This window comes from Quercus suber, unplaced genomic scaffold, assembly GCF_002906115.3.
Source record: "Quercus suber isolate HL8 unplaced genomic scaffold, Cork oak 2.0 scaffold_274, whole genome shotgun sequence".
In the NCBI taxonomy this organism is placed as follows: Eukaryota; Viridiplantae; Streptophyta; class Magnoliopsida; order Fagales; family Fagaceae; genus Quercus; species Quercus suber.
In genome coordinates this window covers 40,999-68,464 of record NW_027069730.1, presented here as the reverse complement: position 1 = coordinate 68,464, position 27,466 = coordinate 40,999, and the positions used below count along the sequence as shown (strand labels likewise).

Genomic DNA, 27,466 nt, shown 5'->3' with positions numbered 1-27,466 from the left:
ACTTTTCTACTAGATAATTTATGCAATTATTTAGTGCTTGTTTGAGATAGCTTATTTTTATACGTTTATTAGAACATTAGCATTGAGGGTGTAAAACCTCTAAAATTGTTATTTTACAACCACACATGCTTAAGTTGAGTTTTACCCAGTTGGGTATTGTTAAAATTTTTAATTTTTTAGCAATTATGAACAGTAAATACTTATATTTACAAATGTATATGGGTTGTAAAGTTAAAATTTAATATTTTATTTACTTTTTCTCTCTCTTTTCTAACTAATCTCTCAACTTAGTCCTTCTCACTCTCAGACTCTCTCTCTTTTCTCTTCATCTCTCTCTCTTCTCTCTTACTCTTACTCTCACTCTTCTCTCTTCCTCTCACTCTCTCTCACTTGCGATTATGGGTGGTAGTTTGGGTGGCTGTAGATCGGCGTTGAGCTTCTATGGTCATTGTTGGTTGTGGTTCAGTGTTTCCAGTAGTGGTGGTTGATTCTTATTTTTTAGTTTTGGTAGTGGTGGTGGTTTTGTGTTTTTTTGATTCGGTGGTGTTTCAGTGGTAGTGGTAGTGGTGGTGTATTTTTTTTAGTCGCGTTTACAAAAATGTAGCTATAAAGTGTCTTTAAGCTGCGCTCCTAAAAACACAGCTATAGGTCTCAGTTATAACCACGTTTAGCACCCAAGGCTATAGGTGAGATATGTAGCCACGTTTTAAGGTGTTTGTAGCTGCATTTATATGGGTTGGGTTTAGGCCGCGTTTTATAAACGTGGCTATAGCCTGCCTACAGCTGCGTTTCCATAAACACAGCTTTAAGCACGTCTATAACTACGTTTTATCAAAGTGGCTACAGGTTGGTTTTAAATTGGAGAAAAAAAAAACCCCCCAAATTCCACACAATTGAAGAAAACCCAAAATTAGCTCAAACCCCTGAACGACCCAAACATCAGCTCCTGATCCACGACACCGCTGTGCTCTGAGTCCGAAGAGCTCACAAATCAGGCAGGCTTCTTTAATTGCATTTATTAATTGTACTTTGTAAAATAATTGCACTTGTTTATACTTTTTTTCTTAAGTGAATTACCATTGGACTTATGAAATTTAGGAGTAGTTTAATCCTTTTACTTATCCAGGGATGTCCCTAATATTTTTTAAATGGCTTGTCTGTCTGAGTTTGATTGTCATTTTGTAATTGCATGCAATGGATTTGAACCAACTTGATAATTTTGAGCCACTAGTTACAGACTTCTGAGTTTCTAGTGGTAAAGCTAGAAAGATTAAGAAGAATTGCCTTTTCTGATATCCTAAGTTCTTACAAGTTTAGATGGACACCATATTAGGTTTATTTGCTTCATAAATCATCAATTATAGGATTTTGGAATGAGTAATGGCAAAATTTTCTTTTTATTTTCTCTTGCAAGTGCTAGATGAAATTGGTGTTGATGTTGCCTCACAAGTTGGTATCAGAAGCTATTCATTTCCGGACTTTGTTACCATTTGGTATTATTATTATTATTATTATTATTATTATTATTATTATTATTATTATTATTATGTAACTAAGCTGATTTGGGTTATACTTGAACTCTTGGCAGTTGTCAGTAGCTCCACCCCCCGGGTGGGCGGGCGGAGAATTTCATTTGCAAATCCAAAACTATGTTCATTTTCTCTACTCTTTCCTTGCTATTCGAAAAATAAAATAAAATGAAATGAAATGAAATTCTCCACTCTTTCCTGTTTTTGATCAACCATGGAATTTTGGCCCATGCAATTCGGGAGTTGATGAGCTTAAGAAGCGGTTGGTAGCTCTTAGAAATCCATGAGCTAAAGATTGGATATTTGTGAGTTATTGAATTTCTACAAGGTAGTTTACTGTAGATATTCTATCTCCATAGGATGCTACTCATTTCAGCATGTATCTTGAGATGCTATTTCATTGTTTTGTTCTGCGTATTTTGTGGAATGCCATGGACAGTGATTCTCCATCACATTTGCAAAAAATGTAATTATTGAACTTGTTTTGTTTTGTTTTGTTTTGTTTGCTAGCAATTGTTGAGTGCTTACAGAATTGTAAATTATTTGGGCAAGAACTTGTTTGTTGGGAACATAGTGTAAATTATTTGGGCAAGAATTGTACTTAGCAAGAAAAGAAAAAAAAAAAAAAAAAAAAAAAAGGCCTATAGCAGCGTTTTTAAAAACGCGGCTATGGACAAACCAATGTAGGGGGCTTTAGCCGTGTTTCTAAATGCAACCCAAAGATGGTCTATAGCTGTGTTTTAAAAAACGCAGCCCAAAGTGGGTCTATAGCCACATTTTTTTATAAAACGCAGCTATAGGTCTCAATTTATAAGGGTGAAAAAACGCAGATATAGAGGGTAAAAAACGAAACTATAGGGGGACCTCTAGCTGTGTTTATAAAAACGCAGTTATAGCCTATAACTGCATTTTTAGGGTCTATAACTGCATTTTTCAAACACGGCTATAGCTCTCGTTTTTTGTAGTGGGTGATGGGATTATTAGATTTGGTGGTGGTTGCTGGATGTTTGGGTTTGATATATGGAGGAAGAGAGTGAGATGGGAGAGATGAGAGATTTTTTTTTGGTGATATGATGAGAGAAATAAGTTGTTTATATTATTGATGAGATAGTTTACATTATTTTAATGAGTTGTATATTAAATAAAAATTAAGATTTTGTGTATATTGTAAAATTAGTTGTTAAAATAGATAAAAATAGCTTCTTCTTTTTTCTTTTTCTTTTTCTTTTTCTTTTTATACTAAAATATGTATAGTTTTTAAAAACACAGATGTAAATGCTATAAACTTAGCTGAGCAAAAATATGAGTATAAGTTTATAACTTAAAAAAAAAGTAAAACTTTAAATAGTTGTTCATGAGCTGGAAAAACTGTAAATAATTAATAAATACAGCACATAAATAGAAAAGAAGGCTGGCCCAAGTCAAGTGAAGTGTAAGTGTGCAGTAACGAAACACAAATCAAACCGTTACAACCAGTGCCTCTTTCTGTTTCTCTCATTTCCTTCAAATCAAACCGTGTAAACTATCAATAAACCAAAAACACAAACACGCACCGACACAGACTCATTTTACAATGGCGACTACTCCTCCTCCGATCAAATTGAAGCAATCCCAAACGAACTCAACGGCGCAGACTCTCCTCGTCCGCGAAACGCTGCGTATAAGCGCGAATCTCGCTTCTTCTAATTCAAATTCAACAGAGCCAGAGATATCACCGCCGCTTTCTTTAGTTGACTCGGCGGAGAATCGGAGGTCGAGTCTCGGTCTGGTGGAGGAAGAGTATGTGAATTCGAGCTTGAGGTTGATTTGCTCCGAGGAAATCGACGGCCGCAGGTGGAACTACGTGGCAGAAAAAGACGCACTCTCTGGAACCTTCAACAAAGCCTCCATTCGCGCCCTCACTCTGAACACTCCTCAACCTCCTCATGAGGTTCACTTTTATATTATGCCGATCAAATATTATTTACCATTGGATGCATAAACTGTAAAAACTTGAATTTAAACAATCAATTGAAGAAATGACTATTCATATCTGATTACCTTGAAATTTTGCAAGAATAGAGAATATACGAAGCTAATGTAATCTAAGGGTGGATTTGTCAAAATTTGCATTCAATTAACATTGCTTAAAGTTAAACCAGATGTAGTTTGAACTGAACCCTGTGTAAATATACGTACTGACTTCATGAATTGTAGTTATGAATTAAGAATGGTTACTAAATATCCCACTATGATGTCCATGCTTATATAATGGAGTAGTTTTCATTGTTAGTTAAAATTAGTTTTGCATGTATAGAAAGCGATTTTGATTATCCATCCATAATGATCAAACTCATTGACGCAAGCCTATTTATTGGTATTGGTGTTTTGACCTGATGGATAGAAGCAATCGTCATAAAATGGACGCCTTTGGTTCAAGTCTTATTATATCTGTAAAAGCATATATATTTATTGACTGTAGCATTGGTTTTATAAGAAATTAAGAATCGTTTTGGGAAGCATGGCTTGGATGTGTGGAACTTGGTGCTGGGTTGTTTGATGTGGATTGTTTGGAAGGAGCGGAATTGCCGTTCGTTTGAGGATATTGAATGCTTTTTGGATCGATTAAAATCTTTATTTGTTTGTATTCTTTTTGCTTGGTCCATTTGTGTTCATCATTGTAAGCACAAGGTGTTCTTTCTTAGTCAATAAAATTGAATTCTTACCTATCAAAAAATAGTAAAAATTAAAAATTGTTGCTAGATATCCACTTACGATGTTCATGCTCATATAATCTCACTAACGCAGCAGTTTTCATTGTTAGTTAAAATTAGGTTTCCATGTCGAGGATTAGATCTTGACACTGGTCCATAATGATCAAAGTCAAATCCTGAACCTATTTGATGAAGAAAATTTGATGGAAAGAATGGATGGTTGGTGTGCTATAATTATTAAATGCACTAGAACGGAGACTTTGTGATGTGGTGCATCTGTTGAATTTATTTCTTTGTTTTTGGTGCAGGATTTGATGTCATTTTTAAGATCCTATGTGGTTCCCGAAGGTTTCCCTGATAGTGTCTCTCCTTCGTATGTTCCGTTTATGAAGTGGAGAGCTTTGAAGGTAATTTTTCAGTGAAACATTGGAATGACAGTGGACTCATATGGGAATGGGAACTAGATATTAAATAAAAAGAACTGAACATGCAGCACTTCATGTTTTAATACCAGCCAATGGGGATTCAAGAATTTTGGTGCTCTTAAATGCTGTACTAATGATTATCATTATTCATTGTAGCATTTCTTCGGTGGAGCAATGGGTGTTTTCGCAACGCAAACACTTTTGAGTTCAGTTGGAGTCTCTAGAAACCAAGCAACTCCTGGCGCTGTTGCTATTAACTGGATTCTCAAGGTGAACACAATGTTACATTTCACAAGATAGTATCCATTTTTCATAATGAATAAAGCTACAAGTTTTCCTGTGTACTAGTTTCGCAAGATAGTATGCGTGACCCATATTGAAGTTCATGACCCATCTTAAATGGCATGTTACCATTGGATGTATGACATGACATCTGATATATGCACTATTTACCAAGAGTTTCATTCTTTGAAGTACAACTGAATTCAATGCGTTGGAGGATCTTTATTTATGCTTTTTTTTTAGTGAATGAGAAATTTCATTAATCAAGACACAGTTGCAAACATACTGAGTAGTAAACACAACTCTTACAGAAATGAAACAACTCAAATACACTGGAGGTCACACCTACCACTACAGCACATACTGAGCAAAAACCACAACTCGAACAAAACAAGTTCACCTCACATACATCAAAATCTCACCAAAAGCATATAGAAAACACCATCTACACAATGAATACAAAAGGCTTATGATTGGACAATCTACCATAAAAGCTATTTTCTGACATAGACATCTAATTGAAAAATATAAAGAGGCCTGAAAAGATCTTCTTATGGTCTTTATTGACCTGGAGAAAGTATATGAAAGGGCTCCTAAAGATGGTAAGACTTGATGGTCAAGAGAACTAAAGAGAGAGTTTCCAATATCTTGGATTAATGATTCTTAAAGATGGAGAGATTAAAGAAAATGTGAATCATAGGGTAAGAGTGGGGTCGATGGAAAAGCGTATCAAGAGTATTGTGGTATTGTGTGATTAGAGTACATTTCAAGTTAAAGGGAAAATTTTATAAGATTGCTATAAGCCTATAAGACCCTCTATGCTCTATGGTACTACATGTTGGGCTGATAAGAAGCAACATTAATAAAATGATGAGAATGTTAAGATGGATAAGTGAAAATACACGGAAATATAGGATTTCAAATGAAGAAATCTACTTAAAGATAGGGGTGACCCCTATTGATGAAAAGATGAGGGAGAGCCGCTTAAGATGCTTTGGTCATATTTAAAGGAGAACGACTAATGCACCTATAAAAAAGAGTGAGTTGATTCAAGTCGAGAAAAAAAAAGGGTAGAGGAAGACCAAATAACATTAATAGAAGTGGTATAAAAGGACATGTCAATTAAGAAAGTGACAGAGAGTATGATTTCAGATAGAATAGAATGGAGGAAAAGAATACATGTGGCGTTGACCTTGATCAATCTATTGAGGATTCATAGCTAACCCCAAAAAAATTGGGACTAAGGCTTTGTTGTTGTTTTTTAACCAAGGGCATTGAGTATCACATCTCATGCTTTCAATGAACTATTTAACTAGTCCTATTGACATGTATCTGATGGTTGGTTTGCCCATATGCAATGAAGACCTGTTCTTGCACAAGTGTATAGGTGTGCCATGATTGAAGGTAAATGAAGGAAACAAGGTCAATGAGGACATGAGTATTGAGTAGACACAGTTAGGAGAGCTATGTGATTTGGAGAGTTTGGCTCTAGATAGAGATAAATGCCATTGAAGCTTTTTGGTAGCCAACCATGAATATTTGGAAGTAAGCCTTTGTTGAGCTGAGTGGTCCACTCCACAAGGGTGCATTTTTCAAGGAAATTAAAGACTCTAATGGAGTATGGCTGTTTTATTATAATGTGTGTAAAGTTCTAGAAATGAGGAACTGCTGCTATATATAGTTTTCAGTTGGATAATAAGCCATGTTATGTACTGTTCATGTTTGAAATATAAGTCTGTTGCATTGTATGTCTATAGGCTTCTCTACTCTCTCTTTTTTCCTGCTTGGGTTCTGTATCATACTATCATAATGTTCTTATTTATATCATTAGAAAATGAACATTATTTGTCAATGGGCTTCTGTTTGTTACAGTAGCTTGTCATTTGAGTGTTCCACTGTTACAATTCCCAAAATATTACTCATCTACGTTGAGGAATAAAAATTCTTTATGCTGGAGACTACTGGTAATTTACACATTATGCTGACAGCCAATTGCATTTATAATATTTTAGGAAGCAGTAACAGAAAGGGTTCCATTTTGACTGCAATTTAGTTCCCTGTCTTGCTTTATTTAATTACTTTCAGGCCCTTCTTGTTGAGATTGATTGTGGTCTTATTGGAAAATTCGCAATGTGTTCATGAAGGTAAATTTACATTGTTTATAGGATGGTGCTGGTCGTGTTGGGAAAATGCTTTTTGCCCGCCAAGGAAAGAAGTTTGATTATGATTTAAAACAGGTATAATTAATAGCTGTTTTGTTCAATTTGGCAGTCCAATTTTCAACCTGACATCTCCCCGCTTATAATACCTTCCATCTCCCCAAAATTATGTGTTACAGCTACGATTTACGAGTGATCTCTTTATGGAGTTGGGTCTCGGTGTGGAGTTGGCAACTGCAGCCATGCCACACCTTTTTCTTCCTTTGGCTTGTGCTGCTAACGTAGTAAAGGTTTGATGGTTTTTTCATTGCACAATCTATCATGGCCATGTCAGTTGTGAGCTCTCATATTCTTTACTATTTGCTTTCAGAGTGTGGCTGCTGTAACATCAACATCAACTCGTACAGCAATTTACAAAGCCTTTGCCATAGGAGAAAACATTGGGGATGTAACTGCTAAAGGAGAATGTGTTGGGAATGTTGCAGATCTGGTATGCTTATTAAACTCCTCTTTCTAGTTTTGCATTATGATATCTATATAACTAGGAATGTGAGATGGTTCTATCAAATGAAATTTATAGTGACATGGGTTTGTGGGCCCAAAACACTGTTTTGACACCATTACGTCTAACATAAGTACTCTCTGAAATAGGTCTGAGCTTGTAATATAGGCTTCTTATTCTCCCTTAACAAATTGTTTTTCCTCCAACATGGTCTTTTCCTTGTTACAGCATTCAATCATTGGCAGCCATAACCTTTTCATTGATTCATGTGTCAAACTATCAAATAGGATTCTATAGTATTAAATGATTATGTAGAGCAAAGTAAAAATTTTGTGTATGGCAAACAATTGTAATTGGGTTGCCTTTCAACAGAAAGGAGCTTAGATTTTGTTTTTCAATTAATGGGTTCAAGAGGGGGATTTTTTTTTTTTTTTTTTTGAGAATATCAAGAGGGGGAAATTGAGTCTGAATTTCAGTTTATTATCTTGGCATAGATTGTTTTGATAAGTAACTTGGCATATGTCTATATAGATTAGGTTCAAATTACACTGGACGTAACTCCTAGTTATGTTATACCATTTAACAACTTTTAGTTGGATTTTCATTTTGACAATACCACTGAGAGGGAATGTTATTGTCAGCCCCATTTTGAATACTTATAACTCTTTTGATCTTGATTAGCTAGTCTAAGTTGAATCAAGTCTTATTCTGTTGTGATCTAGGTTATATAGCTTTTGGAGTTCTCTTTGTCTTTCCTACTTAGTTTAACTGTTATTTTTCTTCTTTGTTTGGGAATCCTGGTCTTTGTTTTACAATAATTAGGAATAGTTTATATAAAGGCTTTTATGTAAGCTTTAAAGATTCAGACTATAATCAAATAAAATTCTAGCAGCTTTTCTTAAGCTTTAAGGTATGGATTATCTAGGGTTTATCTCTCCTTTTTTTTTTTTTTTTTTTTTTTTTTGTTTTTCAATTAATGGGTTCAAGAGGGGGATTTTTTTTTTTTTTTTTTTTTTTTTGAGAATATCAAGAGGCGGAAATTGAGTCTGAATTTCAGTTTATTATCTTGGCATAGATTGTTTTGATAAGTAACTTGGCATATGTCTATATAGATTAGGTTCAAATTACACTGGACGTAACTCCTAGTTATGTTATACCATTTAATAACTTTTAGTTGGATTGTCATTTTGACAATACCACTTATAGGGAATGTTATTGTCAGCCCCATTTCGAATATTTATAACTCTTTTGATCTTGATTAGCTAGTCTAAGTTGAATCAAGTCTTATTTTGTTGTGATCTAGGTTATATAGCTTTTGGAGTTCTCTTTGTCTTTCCTACTTAGTTTAACTGTTATTTTTCTTCTTTGTTTGGGAATCCTAGTCTTTGTTTTACAATAATTAGGAATAGTTTATATAAAGGCTTTTATGTAAGCTTTAAAGATTCAGACTATAATCAAATAAAATTCTAGCAGCTTTTCTTAAGTTTTAAGGTATGGATTATCTAGGGTTTATCTTTCTTTTTTTTTTTTTTTTCCATCTAATTTAAAGTTTTGAACTACAAAATGCCATTGAGTTCCTTCAAGATTCAATTTTTTGTGACCCACCCAAACCTTTTGTAACCTTGACCCATTCAAGAATCTTTTAAGTCTAACAGCTCACAAAGAACCTAATTTAGTGTTGAATTTCAAATTGGTAGCGAAGCCCATCGCAGCTTCTATCCTACGTCATCCACCATCAAGTTGCATGATCACTTTTTGCTTAACACCCACACACACCAAATTTTGTATCCATCAAATGTTATCTATCATCCAATTCATCAAGCCATGTAATTTGTATCTAATAAAATATAAAGAACCATAGTTATGAACATTTTATATATGAGGTAGTCTTAATCTTTGATCATCTTGATGGAAACAGTTGTTTTATCATAACACTCATCAAATGAAAATTTATCAAGTCACAGAATACTGATTAGAATTATACTAATTGTAACTTAAACTAAACTTTGTGTGTGTGTCGTGTTGTGTGGAAATACGGAATGAACAAAGCTTGCATTGATCATATGCCTCGGGCATTATAGAAATCATATGCTTCCATCCCACAATAGATGCTAACCTATTATTTTTCGGGTTGATCAATATATGAAACTTTCCAAAAGTGGAACTTCAGTTCCCTATATTATTCTCATCTCCCCACAACCACCCCTCCCCCCCAAAAAAAAAGGCAAACAAGGTTCTTATCAGAAGTTGTGTCACCTTCAATATAAAGTAAATGCCATTTTGCCAATGAGCCCAAGCTCGAATGGCACTTCCTCCTCTCACAAGTGTGGGAAGAGGGTGAGTTCATTGATTCAAAACCCATGGGAGCACGTGTAATTTACCATTAAAAATTTTTTTATTAGAATTTTTTTATTAGGACATTAAGAAGATTACTGTATTTATACCTTTTCATTAGTTGTCATGCCATTTCAAAAAATTTATATCAGGGGACAAGAGGAGTAAACGATATGGACATATATGTTAGCATTTTTATGTAAATGATATCATTCATGACTAAATGTGACAGTGTCAAACTGTCAATGGTAAGCTGGAAAAGTAGGCCTGTATCATATGTGTGCTGCTAGTATGTACTAATTTCTTCTCCTCCATTGTACTAATTTCTGCTAGTAAAAATTTTGTCTTATGAAGCTGGGAACTGGGATGAGCATAATGATCTCAAGAAGAAATCCGTCCTTGGTTACTACGTTTGCTTTACTTTCGTGTGGATATGTCTTCAGTTCTTACCAAGAGGTTAGATTGGTTAGAAGGATACAATGTTTATTATAGCTTCTTCACATTCCTTGTGTTTGTGTAAGTTGAATTAGTCAAGGCTAATTTCACTTATGTTTTCCTTCAGGTTAAGTCTGTTGAGTTGCACACATTGAATCGAGCAAGATTCACTGTGGCAGTTGATTCATTCCTTAAGACAGGTTCCTAACTCACCATAAGTGGCCTACTTTAGAGGCAGAAATTTTCCCCCCTTTTTTCTTTTTAATTATATCTGATGGTCTCTTCATGGTATCCTAAATGAAGCAGACTAGTCCCCTATATAAGCATGAGAAGTGTATATTATAATGTGTAATGACTTAATCATTCTGTCTTTCTATTTGCAGGACGAGTCCCCTCATTGCGGGAGGGGAACTTGAACGAAAACATATTCAGTTTTCCATGGTTGAAAGATAGGCCTGTTGTTCTTGGTATGTGAGAGGAACCGTATTGCAAGATTTCCCATTTGATTTTGGTCCTCTTATTCCTGGGAGTTCAATCTGAATTTTTTTGCAATTGTTTGGCAGGGCCAAGATTTAATGATGCTTTCCAAGACCCAGGTGAATATCTTGCCATAGAGCCTCTCTTCGAGGTAATTTCCTTTTTGGGAAGAAAAAAATTTCAAGGAAATTGCTCTCATGGATTAAGTAGTTTCTTTTGCTTAATTAGCTGTGTCTCTCTTGTATGTATTCATTACGTCCTCTTGATTGGTGACAGAAAGAGAGATATATTGTGACATATAATCCATCAAAAGGTAAAGTATATGCATTGCTCAAAGATCGGGCAAAGTCAGATGACATTCTAAAAGCAGCATTCCATGTGAGATTTCTCACTCATCTTTGTTTGTACTGGTTACACTAACCATGAGTTTTTTTTTCCTCGTATGTTTTGTGTTTAAGATTTAGTTAACCTTGTATAACAGGCTCACGTGCTTCTGCATTTTGTACAATCATCAAATGAGAGTCAATCTAGTTCTCAGAAGCAGAGGGAGTATAATAACTATTCAGATATTGTGTTGACAACTACTGATCTTGAGGCTCATATGTCAGAGTCATGTAAGATGGTCTCAAAATCATATGGGATTTTCAAGAGCAAAGCTGCAGAGCAGGTAGGTGGAAATCAACTATCTTTTTTTTTTCCCCTCAGAGAAGTGTGTGTGTCAATGTGCAGTATTGTTAGCTTTGAGCTTTGTGTATGCATCCTTTGGGCTTATGCTTGAGGTGCTTTTGAAGTGGTTGGCTTACCAGTTACAAGAAATTTAGAGAAGTGAGAAATTTACTGGAGTTTAATAGGCCTCCTTCAAGGCAATGCCTACTTAATTGTGCTAGTATGAAAAACAATAAATGAAGGGCTAGACTCCCAACACTGGATCATCTACACTCTTAATCACCCTTCCATCCTGGAGGGGCTTATACTCAATCACTTGCACAGGAGGTACTATGAAGCCTTGAGAATGTTTGACAACCACTTGATGGTGCTCATTTGAGTTCAATGCTGCTATTTACTTGTCAATCTGTAGTGTGTTTTGCTCTTACAATGAAATTTTGTGCTATAAATTACATTCTGAAACAACGTAGTGTTGGGCCTATTTTTTTGCTAAAAAATTTGCAAAAGTTTTTCCTGCATTGTGATATTTGTATTCAGTACAGTATGGTTGTGGTTGCAAGCAATTTTGCATGAGAGGTGGTCCCATTAGATACCTGTCCTACTCCTATATAATGTAATTTTAACAAGGTGGAATTGTATCCAAAATTCTGAACAAAAGAATGGTTTTAGTGGTACAGGCTATTGGATACTATTTCAGTAATTATCTTGGAAGTTGTCTAAAAGCACCTGACCATAGCTCTGAATTCTTACTTTTGGAAGGCAAAGATCTTGACAGGAATTAAGCAGTAGTTAGAATGAAGTCTATTGTTATATGATTTTTTTTTTTTTTTTGGTATTTAGACTCACGTTTCATTCACCAACCCAACGTAGTTATGATGATTCACTGATTATGGGTTATGATACATTCTTTCTAAAATACATTTTGACTTTTTCCTTTTTTGTTAGGGGTGGAAGATGTCAGAATCACTTCTTAATCCTGGCCGAGCTAGGCTATGTGCAAGTGATAAATTAGGATGACATGCTCGTACTTTTTCATCTGTATGCAAACTGGGGTTTGACTTATAAGGTGCTCAACAACGTCAAGCACTTGTACTGCCTCAGACACCGCAGACAAAGAGGTATGTATGACAAAAAGGGCTAGCACTAAACCAATAGGACCATTGGAACCATGGGCTTATTAAGATGGTCAGTCTGTGTTACAGTGCAAAAATACTCTGCAGTTTGCACCCTCTGCATGGTGAAACACGCTTCAAGATGGCATGGTGCAGTCTTCAGTTATAAGGGATGTGCTGTTAGGCATGAAGTTTCATACAATAGTTGCACATAGATTTGGGTTGTTTTTCTTTTTCTCTTATCCGGGGGGTCCCCTCCCCCAAAAAAAAAAAAAAAGGCAAACAAGGTTCTTATCAGAAGTTGTGTCACCTTCAATATAAAGTAAATGCCATTTTGCCAATGAGCCCAAGCTCGAATGGCACTTCCTCCTCTCACAAGTGTGGGAAGAGGGTGAGTTCATTGATTCAAAACCCATGGGAGCACGTGTAATTTACCATTAAAAAAATTTTGATTAGAATTTTTTTATTAGGACATTAAGAAGATTACTGTATTTTTACCTTTTCATTAGTTGTCATGCCATTTCAAAAAATTTATATCGGGGGACAAGAGGAGTAAACGATATGGACATATATGTTAGCATTTTTATGTAAATGATATCATTCATGACTAAATGTGACAGTGTCAAACTGTCAATGGTAAGCTGGAAAAGTAGGCCTGTATCATATGTGTGCTGCTAGTATGTACTAATTTCTTCTCCTCCATTGTACTAATTTCTGCTAGTAAAAATTTTGTCTTGTGAAGCTGGGAACTGGGATGAGCATAATGATCTCAAGAAGAAATCCGTCCTTGGTTACTACGTTTGCTTTACTTTCGTGTGGATATGTCTTCAGTTCTTACCAAGAGGTTAGATTGGTTAGAAGGATACAATGTTTATTATAGCTTCTTCACATCCCTTGTGTTTGTGTAAGTTGAATTAGTCAAGGCTAATTTCACTTATGTTTTCCTTCAGGTTAAGTCTGTAGAGTTGCACACATTGAACCGAGCAAGATTCACTGTGGCAGTTGATTCATTCCTTAAGACAGGTTCCTAACTCACCATAAGTGGCCTACTTTAGAGGCAGAATTTTTCCTCCTTTTTTCTTTTTAATTATATCTGACGGTCTCTTCATGGTATCCTAAATGAAGCAGACTAGTCCCCTATATAAGCATGAGAAGTGTATATTATAATGTGTAATGACTTAGTCATTCTTTCTTTCTATTTGCAGGACGAGTCCCCTCATTGCGGGAGGGGAACTTGAACGAAAACATATTCAGTTTTCCATGGTTGAAAGATAGGCCTGTTGTTCTTGGTATGTGAGAGGAACCATGTTGCAAGATTTCCCACTTGATTTTGGTCCTCTTATTCCTGGGAGTTCAATCTGAAATTTTTTGCAATTGTTTGGCAGGGCCAAGATTTAATGATGCTTTCCAAGACCCAGGTGAATATCTTGCCATAGAGCCTCTCTTCGAGGTAATTTCCTTTTTGGGAAGAAAAAAATTTCAAGGAAATTGCTCTCATGGATTAAGTAGTTTCTTTTGCTTAATTAGCTCTGTCTCTCTTGTATGTATTCATTACGTCCTCTTGATTGGTGACAGAAAGAGAGATATATTGTGACATATAATCCATCAAAGGGTAAAGTATATGCATTGCTCAAAGATCAGGCAAAGTCAGATGACATTCTAAAAGCAGCATTCCATGTGAGATTTCTCACTCATCTTTGTTTGTACTGGTTACACTAACCATGAGTTTTTTTTTTTCCTTGTATGTTTTGTGTTTAAGATTTAGTTAACCTTGTATAACAGGCTCACGTGCTTCTGCATTTTGTACAATCATCAAATGAGAGTCAATCTAGTTCTCAGAAGCAGAGGGAGTATAATAACTATTCAGATATTGTGTTGACAAATACTGATCTTGAGGCTCATATGTCAGAGTCATGTAAGATGGTCTCAAAATCATATGGGATTTTCAAGAGCAAAGCTGCAGAGCAGGTAGGTGGAAATCAACTATCTTTTTTTTTTTTTTCCCTCAGAGAAGTGTGTGTGTCAATGTGCAGTATTGTTAGCTTTGAGCTTTGTGTATGTATCCTTTGGGCTTATGCTTGAGGTGCTTTTGAAGTGGTTGGCTTACCAGTTACAAGAAATTTAGAGAAGTGAGAAATTTACTGGAGTTTAATAGGCCTCCTTCAAGGCAATGCCTACTTAATTGTGCTAGTATGAAAAACAAAAAATGAAGGGCTAGACTCCCAACACTGGATCATCTACACTCTTAATCACCCTTCCATCCTGGAGGGGCTTATACTCAATCACTTGCACAGGAGGTACTATGAAGCCTTGAGAATGTTTGACAACCACTTGATGGTGCTCATTTGAGTTCAATGCTGCTATTTACTTGTCAATCTGTATTGTGTTTTGCTCTTACAATGAAATTTTGTGCTATAAATTACATTCTGAAACAACGTAGTGTTCGGCCTATTTTTTTGCTAAAAAATTTGCAAAAGTTTTTCCTGCATTGTGATATTTGTATTCAGTACAGTATGGTTGTGGTTGCAAGCAATTTTGCATGAGAGGTGGTCCTATTAGATACCTGTCCTACTCCTATATAATGTAATTTTAACAAGGTGGAATTGTATCCAAAATTCTGAACAAAAGAATGGTTTTAGTGGTACAGGCTATTGGATACTATTTCAGTAATTATCTTGGAAGTTGTCTAAAAGCACCTGACCATAGCTCTGAATTCTTACTTTTGGAAGGCAAAGATCTTGACAGGAATTAAGCAGTAGTTAGAATGAAGTCTATTGTTATATGGGTTTTTTTTTTTTTTTTGTATTTAGACTCACGTTTCATTCACCAACCCAATGTAGTTATGATGATTCACTGATTATGGGTTATGATACATTCTTTCTAAAATACATTTTGGCTTTTTCCTTTTTGTTAGGGGTGGAAGATGTCAGAATCACTTCTTAATCCTGGCCGAGCTAGGCTATGTGCAAGTGATAAATTAGGATGACATGCTCATACTTTTTCATCTGTATGCAAACTGGGGTTTGACTTATAAGGTGCTCAACAACGCCAAGCACTTGTACTGCCTCAGACACCGCAGACAAAGAGGTATGTATGACAAAAAGGGCTAGCACTAAACCAATAGGACCATTGGAACCATGGGCTTATTAAGGTGGTCAGTCTGTGTTACAGTGCAAAAATACTTTGCAGTTTGCACCCTCTGCATGGTGAAACACGCTTGAAGATGGCATGGTGCAGTCTTCAGTTATAAGGGATGTGCTGTTAGGCATGAAGTTTCATACAATAGTTGCACATAGATTTGGGTTGTTTTTCTTTTTCTCTTATCGGTGGGGTTTTCTTTTATGTTTTGGGGTTTTGAGTTTTTTCTTTTCATATTTTCTGTCTTCTTGAGTCGCCATGTTTGTGTTTACAGAATAGTTTGAATTTTCCATGTTGTATCTAGTGCACAAAGCTCCCACTCCTGTGCAGTTGAATTTTTCCTGTCAATCAATAAATTTTTATTTGCTCATATTGCACAGGGGATTATTGAGAATATGTTAAAAGCTTGGTTGAGCATTGAGGTTGAAAAGAACAAAGAACAATGTAGGTAGGGACATACTGTATCCCTATTGCTTAATGAAAAATAGCTCAAAATTTTTAACTCATGTCAGGACTCTCTAGTCATGCACGCACAGTAGCTCCATGCAAAGGCACTAGCCAATACTCAATAGTGCATCACTGCTTTATTTTCTAATGGGTTTTCATAGAAAAAAAAAAGTGCCAATAGGGTTTTCAAGATATTACCAATATGCAAAAAGCCATGAGTTGGCAGTTAATAATTCGACTGAGTTGAGCAGAAACCAGCCTTTTTACAGCTCGAGGTGATTACCAATTAGAAACCACATAAGGCAAAATATTTGACTTCGGGAGAGAAAGAATGGGTTTGGTAATGCACTTATTGAGAAATGCACAAGTTAACGATGAGAATGAGAAATTAAAATTAAATTATACGAATGATCAAGCAAGAAATGTAAAAGATTAGTTGCTAATTCTTAAACTTATTGATTGTAACATTTTACATGTGTTCCATGAATGAGGGTGTACATTTTTATTTTAATATTATTGGATATGTTTAAATTAGCCAACCGATTATAGTATATTTTTTTAAAAAAATCATTTTAATGACATTTTCTCCTTTTATATATATAAAAAAATATATTACAATTTACTATGTATTGTTGTTGAATGCAAAATAAATTACATGTTCTATTACATAAAAAGTTATAAAAATATAAAATACTTTTAAATAACACGTGCACTATTTAACCAACAAATTTTACATTATTTTCTTATAAAATAATTATATTACATTTTCTCACACATTGCAGGAGTTTGCAACTTGTAAAATTAATACCTAAAGCTATCACATTAAACAAAATTAATTTAATTGTACCAATCACATAATCTAGAATAATTATGTCATGCTAATACAATTAACACATATAATGTGTATAGTTTACAATTGTATGAGTTGTTTAATGTTGAAGGGAGAGCAAAATGAAGCATCATTGAAGCATCGGGTTGCTACGACAGAATAAACAGTTTCAGTAAGATGAAAGGCATCCCAAAAGAAGTGTTGATATGCATGAGGGCATGGAGACAATAGTGGAATGCACCCTGAAGTCCCATTTTCCCAGGTAGTGCAACATGGGGTTTCTGAGTCTGTCAAGCCTGTAAATAAACAATAAAGAAAATTATCTATATTGCTTGTAAATCAATAACTATGAATGCTTAGAAGAAAATAAATTATTTTTACCATATTTAGAAGGATGTTTTATTGCATCATAGCCAAGAAAATTAGCTTGGCCAAGAACAAAGGTTGAGCCTTGAAGTGTGGATGTCAAATTTTTTAGCAATGCTGGAAGTCCCTCATTAAAAAGTGAGACAATCTGATTTATTTCTTCCACGCACTGTCCATTGTGCTTATTACGTACTTTCCTTGTAATTGATGGTATGCATCCAATGGGGCCAATTTCAAACATTACTATCTTCCTGACTCCTAAACTATATAGCCTCTGTGAATTCATGAAAAAGTATGTAAAACTGCAAGATATATGAGTGAATGATAAATTTGTTGCTTATGAACAATCAAGGAAAAAAAAATCATCCATATTATGATTTGATAAAGTATCTTAAGGCAGACAATTAATGCATGCGCACACATGTACACGTGTATCAATATTTCTGACACCCATGATTCAGGTTTCAAATCCCCTTCTCCCTGTTGTTATAATTATTGAATTATCCGGAGAGAAAGAAAACCACTTTTACATGATGTAAAATGTTGAACAAATTTATTTTCCACTAGTATATATGTATTAATTAAATGAGCAAGAAAACTATATTAAATTAATTATGGAAATCAAATTACTTTGATATGGATAATAGAAGTGATGGCCAGTTAAGTTTAGAAAAAAAGATCAACTCAAAAAAAAAAAAAAAAAAAAAAAAAATTAGAAAGAAGACAACCTCAAAACCCTTGTTGAGCAAATGGTTGTGGAGGGTAATGTTTGCTTGTATTGTACAGATTGGGTTGAAGGTAGTTAATGATGTAGTCATTACTGCCTATAGATAAGATAAATATAGACTTTGACAAGTACTCTGAAAGATCATATGAGCTTTTGAAATGCATTGGCAAATCTGACTGAACTGTCCTCTGAAACAAATCTATCTGCTCTTGTAAATTCAAGCATTTTTCCTGCAAACAACCACCACCATATGATAAAGCAATGAGCTTCTTCTTCTTTGTTTATTTTTAAAAATAAATGGTTTTATCGATAGAAGTGTGTTACGGTTGAGTTGGGGTTAGAAGCTACTCAAAATAAGGAGGTTTTGTTTTGTTCAAATACAATGAGTTGATGATCTTTCACTCAAATCTTTTATACCATAATTAATTTCTGAATAAAACTTCTTTCATTGGAAATTAGACATTTGGAACATCAAAATGGACACAAATTTGAACTGATTTAAATTTGAAATAAGTGTAGTATGGCCAATTGAATTAAAGTGACACAGATTTCTCTAGTCACTTGCTCGTCGTTCATTCAAGCAAAATCGTCAGGTTCTTATTTTCGAATTCTTCTAGAAAAAGTATTCTTGCTCAATTTTAACCTTAATTTGTGCAACTATATAAAGTAACTTATTATGACTTTTAGAGAGAAGAAAATCTACCATACCATGCCAATGCTAAAAAGTTCAGATGTCAAAGCCTTCTTCCTATGCTTAAACAGTGAATTCATCATTGTACCTTGTTTCAAAAACAAGTAAAACCATTGTGTCCCTATACACCTGAGCTTTAAACCATTCTTGAAATCAGAGTTTGTTCTAGTGAGTTAAATGTTGCCTTAAATCTTTAAGGACTTCTTGAAGTGGCAGAGCTTATGGTTTGTGGAGGAGAATATTCACTTAGGAAGATTTTAGAGGGTCAGGGACTATTGTGGTAGGACAGCAAACCAAGGAAGCAAATTCCGTACCGTACCGGCCGGTACGGCCGGAATATACCGTACCGGCCAGTAATCCGGTACCGAATACCCCTCTGTTTCGTACCGGAAAAAATACCGGCCGTACCGGCCTCGTACCGGCCAATTTCGGTCAATACCGGCCGGTACCGGGCGTACCGGCCGGTACAAAAAAAAGTTACCGGCCGGTACCGGGCATACCGGCCGGTACAAAAAAAAGTTTTTTTTTTTTTTTTTTTAAGTTTTGTAATTTTTGAATTTTTGTTAGGATAGAATGGTAACTTATTTGCATTAACTTATTAGTATTATTTATTTTCTTAGTATGTAATGGTAACTTTTAATCTTTCTATTTTTTATATTATGTTTTTTTTTTCTTTTAATTGATACTAAAGTCTAAAATCATGAATAATTAGTTCTGAATTGAGGAAATGTTTTATGATAAACTTTTATATTTATTATAATATATATATACACACACACATACATACATACATACATATATATCTTTATTTATTTATAAATATAAAAAATAGCGGTAAACCCGAAACGGTACACCGGTATTGGCCGGTATCCGAAATATATCGTACCGCTGGCCAAATCGGTACAGCCTCCGGTACGGTATTGACTCCCTTGCAGCAAACGGAGCATTTTTCTATGGTCTAGTTGTACAAAGATCATGTGACTAGACTATTTATAGTTTTATTTTTCCTATGGTGAATTTTCTACAAGAATTGGATCCTAGGAATAATTTTTCCATTGAGAAAGTTCTTCATGAGTTTTCCACATTATAACCAAATATGTGTGTGCCTTTTCTTTATTATTGCTTTTGATGTGGTTTTCGATCATTGTGGTTGATTTAAATTGTTTGTGATGTTTATTGGATTACGTCATAACTTGTGCAATAAATCCATTGATTCTGCTACATAAATTGTTTAGGGTCTAAATTAGAATTTTTCATACAACCTGCAAGTCTATACCATATTCCATAGTTGTTATAAAAAATGCAAGACCTAATTGACAGAGTCCAAAACTGATCAGATTTTTGGTTATATTTAGTTTTGCACCCTTGGTTACTGGCTTCAATTTTAAGTTTTCAAAATCTTTGGGTTTTCGTTTAATCTAGGTGTCAAAATTTTTTCAAGACCAACTAAACTGCGAAGGCATCAACTTCCTAACCCTTGTGCCCCCAACTTGTCCCTCTCTAAGTGCTCTAACCTTAGTAACTCTTTCAAGATTGTTGGAGATATATTAGTCTAATAGCATAGGTCCAAGCCCAATCATTCTATGTATGCAAGTCAAGTCTCCTACTTGTACACAAAGTATGATGGGCTTGGGCCTATACTATTGGGCTAATATGTTGTTAGAGATATATTAGCTCAATAGCATATACCCAAGCCCAATCATTTTATATGTGCAAGCCTAGTCTTTTATTTGTATAAAAAGTAGGATGAGTTTGAATTTATACTATTGGGCTAATATGTTTAATATATCTCTAACAAAGATCACCGCACCATTGTTGTAAAGTTTGGCTTAATTGTAACTCATGCCCTTTGGATTGAGGTGGGCAAAAAATTACTTGATGCAATTTAAGTCAAAGTCGAAATTTGATGAAATTGTCTCAAATTAATTCAGGTACATGCTAATCGGTTTTAGATGATTGTTATTTTTTATATAATGAGTTACTTGGATTAGCATGGGGGTGTAGGATTGATTCCTATTGAGTTTAGGGTAGATTTTCTTTAGGTTTGTTGTGCCAATGCTATATATATATATATATATATATATATTTCTTTTTTCCCTCCTTGTTGTATTTGTAATGAGTTCTATTTAGTTTATTTATAAATTTTAATTTTATGGGTTTTCTTTGGTCACGCAAGTTCTCTCTTCTTCTTTTTTTTTTTTTTAATCTTTCCCCCTATTGCTTTTAGCTTGTGAGATTTCATATTTGTAACTCTACCGACGAAGGTTGATCTTTGATTACTATTAGTTTGATGGGTTTTATTTGACGAGCATGTGATTGGTTCATGTGTTTGGTGTAGAAGAAATTAAAAAATTGACCGCAGAACTTACTTTTTTCTCAGTCAGTACAATCAAAGACTGAGCCACCCCTCGCCCCAAGAAAATAAAACAAAAACAAAGGCAAAGCCTTAACGAATTCTTCTTACAAGTTACAACCCCATCCTTACTTAACTTATAAATTATAATATAATTCGAATTTTGTCTTTTGTTTTTCTTTTTTGAAATTTTCTTGTTAATATATTTAATAAGTTATTATCTTTATTATAAGTCAAATTTCTTTAAAAAGAAAAAAGAAAAGAAACATATTTTATCAATGTTTATTATAGTTCAGAACATATATAAGAAAAACCATAATAAATATTTTATAAAAAGAAAAAAAGAAGAAGAAGCAAGATTTCTAACCAAGAGAAAATAAATAAAATAAAATAAAACATTGTTGTAACCTTTAAAAAGTATATAAAAATTTGATAATAGAATAAGATCTCAATTTTTTTTGTAATAATTTATTCTCCTTCACAAATTGTCAGGTCAGGACACAATTTATTTATTTTTAAATACATTTTTTATTAAATCTATAACATAATATAAGCAAATTAAAACACGCCATGAGGTTACAATGAGCTTTACCTGTCTCAGTAACACGCCTCTTAAATTCGGGCTTATTATACATTCCTAAAATCTATCTAATATGGATTAATTTGAAGACACAAACACAACAGATTAAAAACTTTTGAAATAACAAAACCGTATTATATTTTATTATTTTCTATTCTTGAATAAGTATAAGGGCTGCTAAATTTTTAAGTGACACTAAAGAGGAAAACAAAGAAGAAGAAACAAAGAAGAGTGCACAATGAGTTCTTACAAATAGGTCTCCAGTTTCAGGAAGAATGCCACAAGACCCCGACGCGTAGTTGAAACCTGTAACTGGTGTTGATCTCCATATACTCATGTATGGTGGAGAATATGGTAGCCCAAGAAATTCAGCTACAAGGGTCAGAAATGAAAGAACATAAGAAATACTTTAAGCATTGATAATAATAGTATGAGTTATATGTTTTATCAATGTTGTTAGTAACTGTTGAATATGCTCTCATGCATACCATGTTGAAATCTAAAAGAGAAAATATAAAAAAGAATATTGTAAAGATTAAGAAAAGGCCAAAGCAAGAAAGAACAGGAACCTTTACTATATTCTCTAGTGTGTTATATAGGGGATAGGGTTAACCTTAAATGAGTCTACATTATTATACTTTGGCCTCTTTGGCCATTACAGCATAAACAAAAAATCTATATCACAAATATATCTTAAACAATGTAGAATTAATACTTATAAAATCTGCAACAGTTCTGCCAATTGGTGAATCTTCCTGTAGCACCTTTGACAAAGTTCACACCATAAGGAAGATAATCTGCCTTAGCCAAGGTGGGCAAAATATTGTTATTGCCACTGTCAAACAAGGAATCTCCAAGCACATATAATGCAGGTGCCAATGGTGAACTATGGATCAGAATGACAAGATGAAGGAAAATGGACAAGAAAATGAGTGGCATTGAAGTCATTATTGTTGTTGTTCACTAGGAATATTTTGTTGTTAGAGAAAGATACGAGGAAATGTGCTGGATGAGATAGACAAATGAGAAGCTATATAGCTTTTTCTTTATGGTTTTTTTTGTGTGAGGAATCCCAGGAAGGAAGCGTCAGTCACATGAAAATCACTGAGTTTGAGCTTAAAAAGAGAAGTAAAATACGTGTGCAATGGCATATATACGTGACAGATATGAGGTAGGTTAAGTTGTTAAATTCTTCTGTCTAAGAGAGCTTGAATTTGAGATTCTAATTTTTTTTTTTTAATTAGAATTGTGGTCAAGTTGATTCACTTAATACAGTTTGATGTTTGAAGCGAAACATTAAATAGTTATTTTTATATTTAAATATTACTTAACTAATATTTAGTTAACATTCTATATTATAAACTTAAAAAAAAAAATTGATGATGTTATAAACTTTTTAAATTTAATATAACTCATTAGCTTAACAATAATTAAAAAAAAAAAAAAAAAAACTAATGATGATTGGATTGAATTTTTATTAGTCCATTATTTTTTTGGGGCTTATTGGAAGTGGAAGAAAAATACATAACTCACATTTAAAAAAAAAAAAATATATATATATATGTATGTATGGACCCAAAATGAACTCTTGTCCCAAAAGGAGTATAGGCTTAGCCCAAATAGCCCAAAGCAATAAATTTATAGAAAGCGGGTTGAAGAACTAGGCTTTAGCGAATTAGACAACGAGCTAATAGATTTTAGTGATGAAGAAAAAAGAATAATAGACTTTTACTAAAGAAAACACATCCCCGGCCAAATCGGAGGAGACTGATTCTAGTATATTGCTTCCAAGATTTTATTACAAGTTTGGTTCTAGACGACTACCGTGTTTCTCTCTTGATTTTTTGATCCCTTTTCTTTCAGGGGTCTCTCACATTATATATCTCATTCCTGGTGATCTTGGCCCTCCATTTGTCAACCGTTCAAGCCACTACTCGAGTACTCGTCCCATGAGACACCCCTTCTAGCTCTCTGTGAGTTACGGTGACCAAGGAAATAATGTTCAGGGGTCTTTTCTACATAAATGCAGCCAGAAAAATAGTTGCAATGCATTTAATGCGAAAGTAGCACATTTTCCTTAGATATTTTTGGTTCCTTCCTTCTCGTGTGTTTATGAAACATGCCTCTGACATTGGTGCCTCTATTGAGGTCATTTTCGTTGCTGGAATACATATTAAAGCAATGTTTGTCGCAGCCGAGGAGATATTCTTTTTCGGATCGCCTTTTACTCCTTTCTTACTCATGAGGCACTGAGCTAGAATCCCTCAACTATTTGTCTCTCCTCGAACATTCCAACGTTCTCGAATAGGGCCTAAGGCCCAATATACCGTTTTAGGCCTTGTCCCTACAATATATATATATATATATATTATATTCCCCACATTTGGGAGCCTTTCTTTAATAAAGGGCCTTAGGCCATGACCTAAATGGCATAAGACCGACCTTGAATTTAATCCAAAGGTTTTTTCAACCAAAAAAATATATGATCAATAGGTTTTGTCTTTCCTGTTTATGCTTGTGATTTTTATTTTTGTGACTTTTTATTGCTAAGATTATATATTTAATCTTAATTTGTGATAGTTAACCGTCAATTTCCGCCGCAATTTTGTGATGGATCATCACATTCTAAATATGACATGTTTGATGTGGCCTTTTGTATGTCTTAAATTAGGTTAGACTAGAGAGAGAGAGAGAGAGAGAGAGAGAGAGACTCTCTGTGTGAAGGATTCACCACCGACCTATTTAGCTACTTATATGTGTGGAACGTCCTTCAATGTTAGTCCACTTACACAGCAACTATACCACTAAGCATGCATTTTTTAAACGCCCAACAATTAAGTTGCGTTTTGTGTTTTATTAGGGGTCTCACGGCATTGTTCATGGACCACCAAACCCATGAAAAACGCAATGAGTTACAGTGTTTTGTGTTTTAAAAACTATTTTATTACAGTATTTTCAGTAATAAGTTTTCAATTTTCAACAAAATAAATGGTATCCAAACAAATCCTAAGGCCTATAATATAAATATATGGATTTGGTTAAATGGGAAATTTTAAGAATGATTTTATACTACTTTTATGAGAAATGTAAAAAACTGTCCAAAAAAATTAATTATTCTTTTCTTTTCTTATAAAAAGTTTCTAAAAATATTTTATAAACTAATTCCTTTGAGACATCTGTTAACTTTTTCCTAAATATATTAGTTTTTGGTTCTTTCTTGAGTTGTCACTACTCACTAGGGAATTAGGTTTAACATTGTGTATAGTTGTAATTAGAGTAGAGTAAGGAAAGGAGGTGATAAAGAAAGGGAAAAGGAGAAAAAAATTCCTCCTATATATTTGGAAATAGGGAGGGAATGAGAAAATAAAAGAGAAGAATATGTTCTCTTTCTTATGTTTGGTTTATGAAAGGAAGAAATGGCATTTAAAGTTAACAAATGTGACTGCAACTCTTTAGTGGAGTTTCTCTCCATTTCCACCCAAATTAATTGGATGGAGTCGATGGACGCAAAATGTGAGCACGGAATGATATATCTTCCTTCATTTTGAACTTCTACTTTCTTCTCTTCTATCAACCAAACTGAAGTAAAGCCTCACTTTCCCTTCTTTTCTCTTCTCTTTCACTCATTCCAAATGAAATGTAAAAGAAATTATCTTATATTGTGTCTTTAATGAGAAAGAGATGGATATATCTGAGATTTGAATTTATTGAGAAAGTTTTTGTTCATCTACATATTTTATAATGAAATTTGTTAAATATCAAAAGATAGATATTGAAATTGTCATTGCAGTTTTTCTTTTCTTAAATACTAACATTTTGGGAGTGAAGAAGCTTCTACATTTCTTCGCTCCTATTTACAGCAAAATCAATGTAAGAAGCCCTAAAATGATCATATGTCAAAATCGTGTCTCATCCAGTACTTTAGTACATTGGACATTAAAACTTGCCCATTTAATATTATGTACAAACAATTTTTTTTTTTAACTTATAAAAAAAATAAAAAATAAAAAATAAATAAAAAAACTTTTGGGAGGGAAGAAGCTTCTGTGTTTCTTCACTCTCATTCACAACAAAATCAATGTGTCACGCTTGCATGGAATGAATAAGACAATGTAGACAACTTTAGTGTCTCTTACAACTGTAAGGCAAAAAAGCTCTATGAAACGTTTAAAAAAAATAAACATCATTTGTACATGATATTAAATGGGTAAAATTTCTGCCTAATGCACTAGAGTATTGGACGAGACACGATTTTGATATGTGATCATTTTTTTGGACTTTAGCATTCCAAAGCATTAGACACAAGTCAAACACCCCTATTAGGCAGAAGAGCTCTATGAAACCTTTAAAAAAAATAAACATCATTTGTGCATAATGGGAAAGTTTTCCGTCTAATGCACTGGAGTATTGGAAAAGCATGACTTTGATATGTGATCATTTTTTGAACTCTAGCACTCCAAAGCACTAGACACAAGTCAAACACCCCTATCAGTAGCTACATTTTATTTCATATATATATAGAAGATGAGTTCAAAATTTTTATGAATTTGATGTAAATCCTTGAATTTGTAAATTTAAACCCTACGTAAGTGTGTTGTAACATCAATTTTTTATTAATCAATAAAGAGCGTCACGCTACATACGATTCTAATCCCAACATGTCTCTTTTGAGGAAATATCAAACATATCTCTCTCTCTCCCTCTCTCTCTCGCCATTCGAATGCCAAGGTAATATGCAAGTTACTTCTCGCATTAAAAGGAAAGACTACTCACAGTCGCTTATTGAGGTCGAATTTTGTCATCTATACCTTATTTCAAGTAGAGAGGTATTTGAATTAAGTTACCACAATCTCATGAGTAACGATCCCATTAAACAAGACTACCAAAGTTAAATAAAAGCTAGCGTCTGAGTTTAGAAGTTAACCAAGCTTCAGTAATTAGAAATATGTCAAACATTACAATGTCGGACTCCAAAAGCACTACTAGACAACCAAGGCCTTTCTTGCTCTTTTGAAAGCATACAGAACCACAGATGCGTGACCACAAAATAAGCAAACTTGACAATTTTTACAACAAGCGCTCAGACAGATAATTATAAGGTATGAATCAAAAAAAAAAAAAAAAAAATACTCTTACCCAAATTTGGCATCTGAAAAAATATTTATCCAATGTATAATGTGATTCTACAAACACAAAAACCGTAACACAAAAATTCCTATAAGATTACATCATTTCTTCTTGAAACTCCCATTACCAGTGCCATAGCAGTGTGCTAATACTAAAAACATCATCTTCTTTTGAACATGAATAGTATCCGCTTTGCAACTATCACTCGTATGACTGCCAGACATCCAAGAGCATGAGATTGCATATCTCCCAGCGAGCCAGACGTTAAAAAGCATGAGACTGCATTTCCCTCAACAAAACATATAGAGTAACTTCTTTGGGAACCCATGTCAATGCCCTGAAAAGAAACCATTGTATAATGTGATTCTACAAACACAAAAACCGTAACACAAAAATTCCTATAAGATTACATCATTTCTTCTTGAAACTCCCATTACCAGTGCCATAGCAGTGTGCTAATACTAAAAACATCATCTTCTTTTGAACATGAATAGTATCCGCTTTGCAACTATCACTCGTATGACTGCCAGACATCCAAGAGCATGAGATTGCATATCTCCCAGCGAGCCAGACGTTAAAAAGCATGAGACTGCA

The 27,466-nt window shown here is 34.1% G+C and overlaps 2 protein-coding genes across 3 annotated transcripts; one reads left to right on the top strand and one right to left on the bottom strand.

Annotated features, from left to right (window-relative positions):
- Window positions 1-2,962: 2,962 nt before the first annotated feature.
- LOC111985681 (protein root UVB sensitive 6) lies at window positions 2,963-16,122 on the top strand. Of its 2 annotated transcripts, none has more exons than XM_065781648.1 (13): window positions 2,963-3,459; window positions 4,531-4,629; window positions 4,804-4,917; window positions 7,095-7,166; window positions 7,268-7,378; window positions 7,459-7,578; window positions 10,279-10,380; window positions 10,487-10,559; window positions 10,743-10,826; window positions 10,923-10,987; window positions 14,190-14,291; window positions 14,397-14,582; window positions 15,529-16,122. In XM_065781648.1, exons 1-13 carry the CDS (start codon window positions 3,103-3,105, stop codon window positions 15,598-15,600), a joined length of 1,557 nt encoding a protein of 518 aa, XP_065637720.1. In that variant the 5' UTR covers window positions 2,963-3,102; the 3' UTR covers window positions 15,601-16,122. The 2 variants fall into 2 exon arrangements, with proteins under 2 accessions (XP_065637720.1, XP_023873108.2); XM_024017340.2 differs by lacking the exons at window positions 14,190-14,291; window positions 14,397-14,582; window positions 15,529-16,122 and adding exons at window positions 11,113-11,214; window positions 11,318-11,503; window positions 12,448-12,857.
- A 909-nt stretch (window positions 16,123-17,031) lies between these two features.
- Window positions 17,032-22,693, bottom strand: LOC111985685 (GDSL esterase/lipase 7-like). The gene is given in 6 exon segments (XM_065781640.1): window positions 17,032-17,324; window positions 17,410-17,696; window positions 18,131-18,351; window positions 21,996-22,117; window positions 22,461-22,485; window positions 22,487-22,693. Coding segments are annotated over 6 exon segments (1,077 nt in total). The 3' UTR covers window positions 17,032-17,109.
- Between the last annotated feature and the right edge of the window lie 4,773 nt (window positions 22,694-27,466).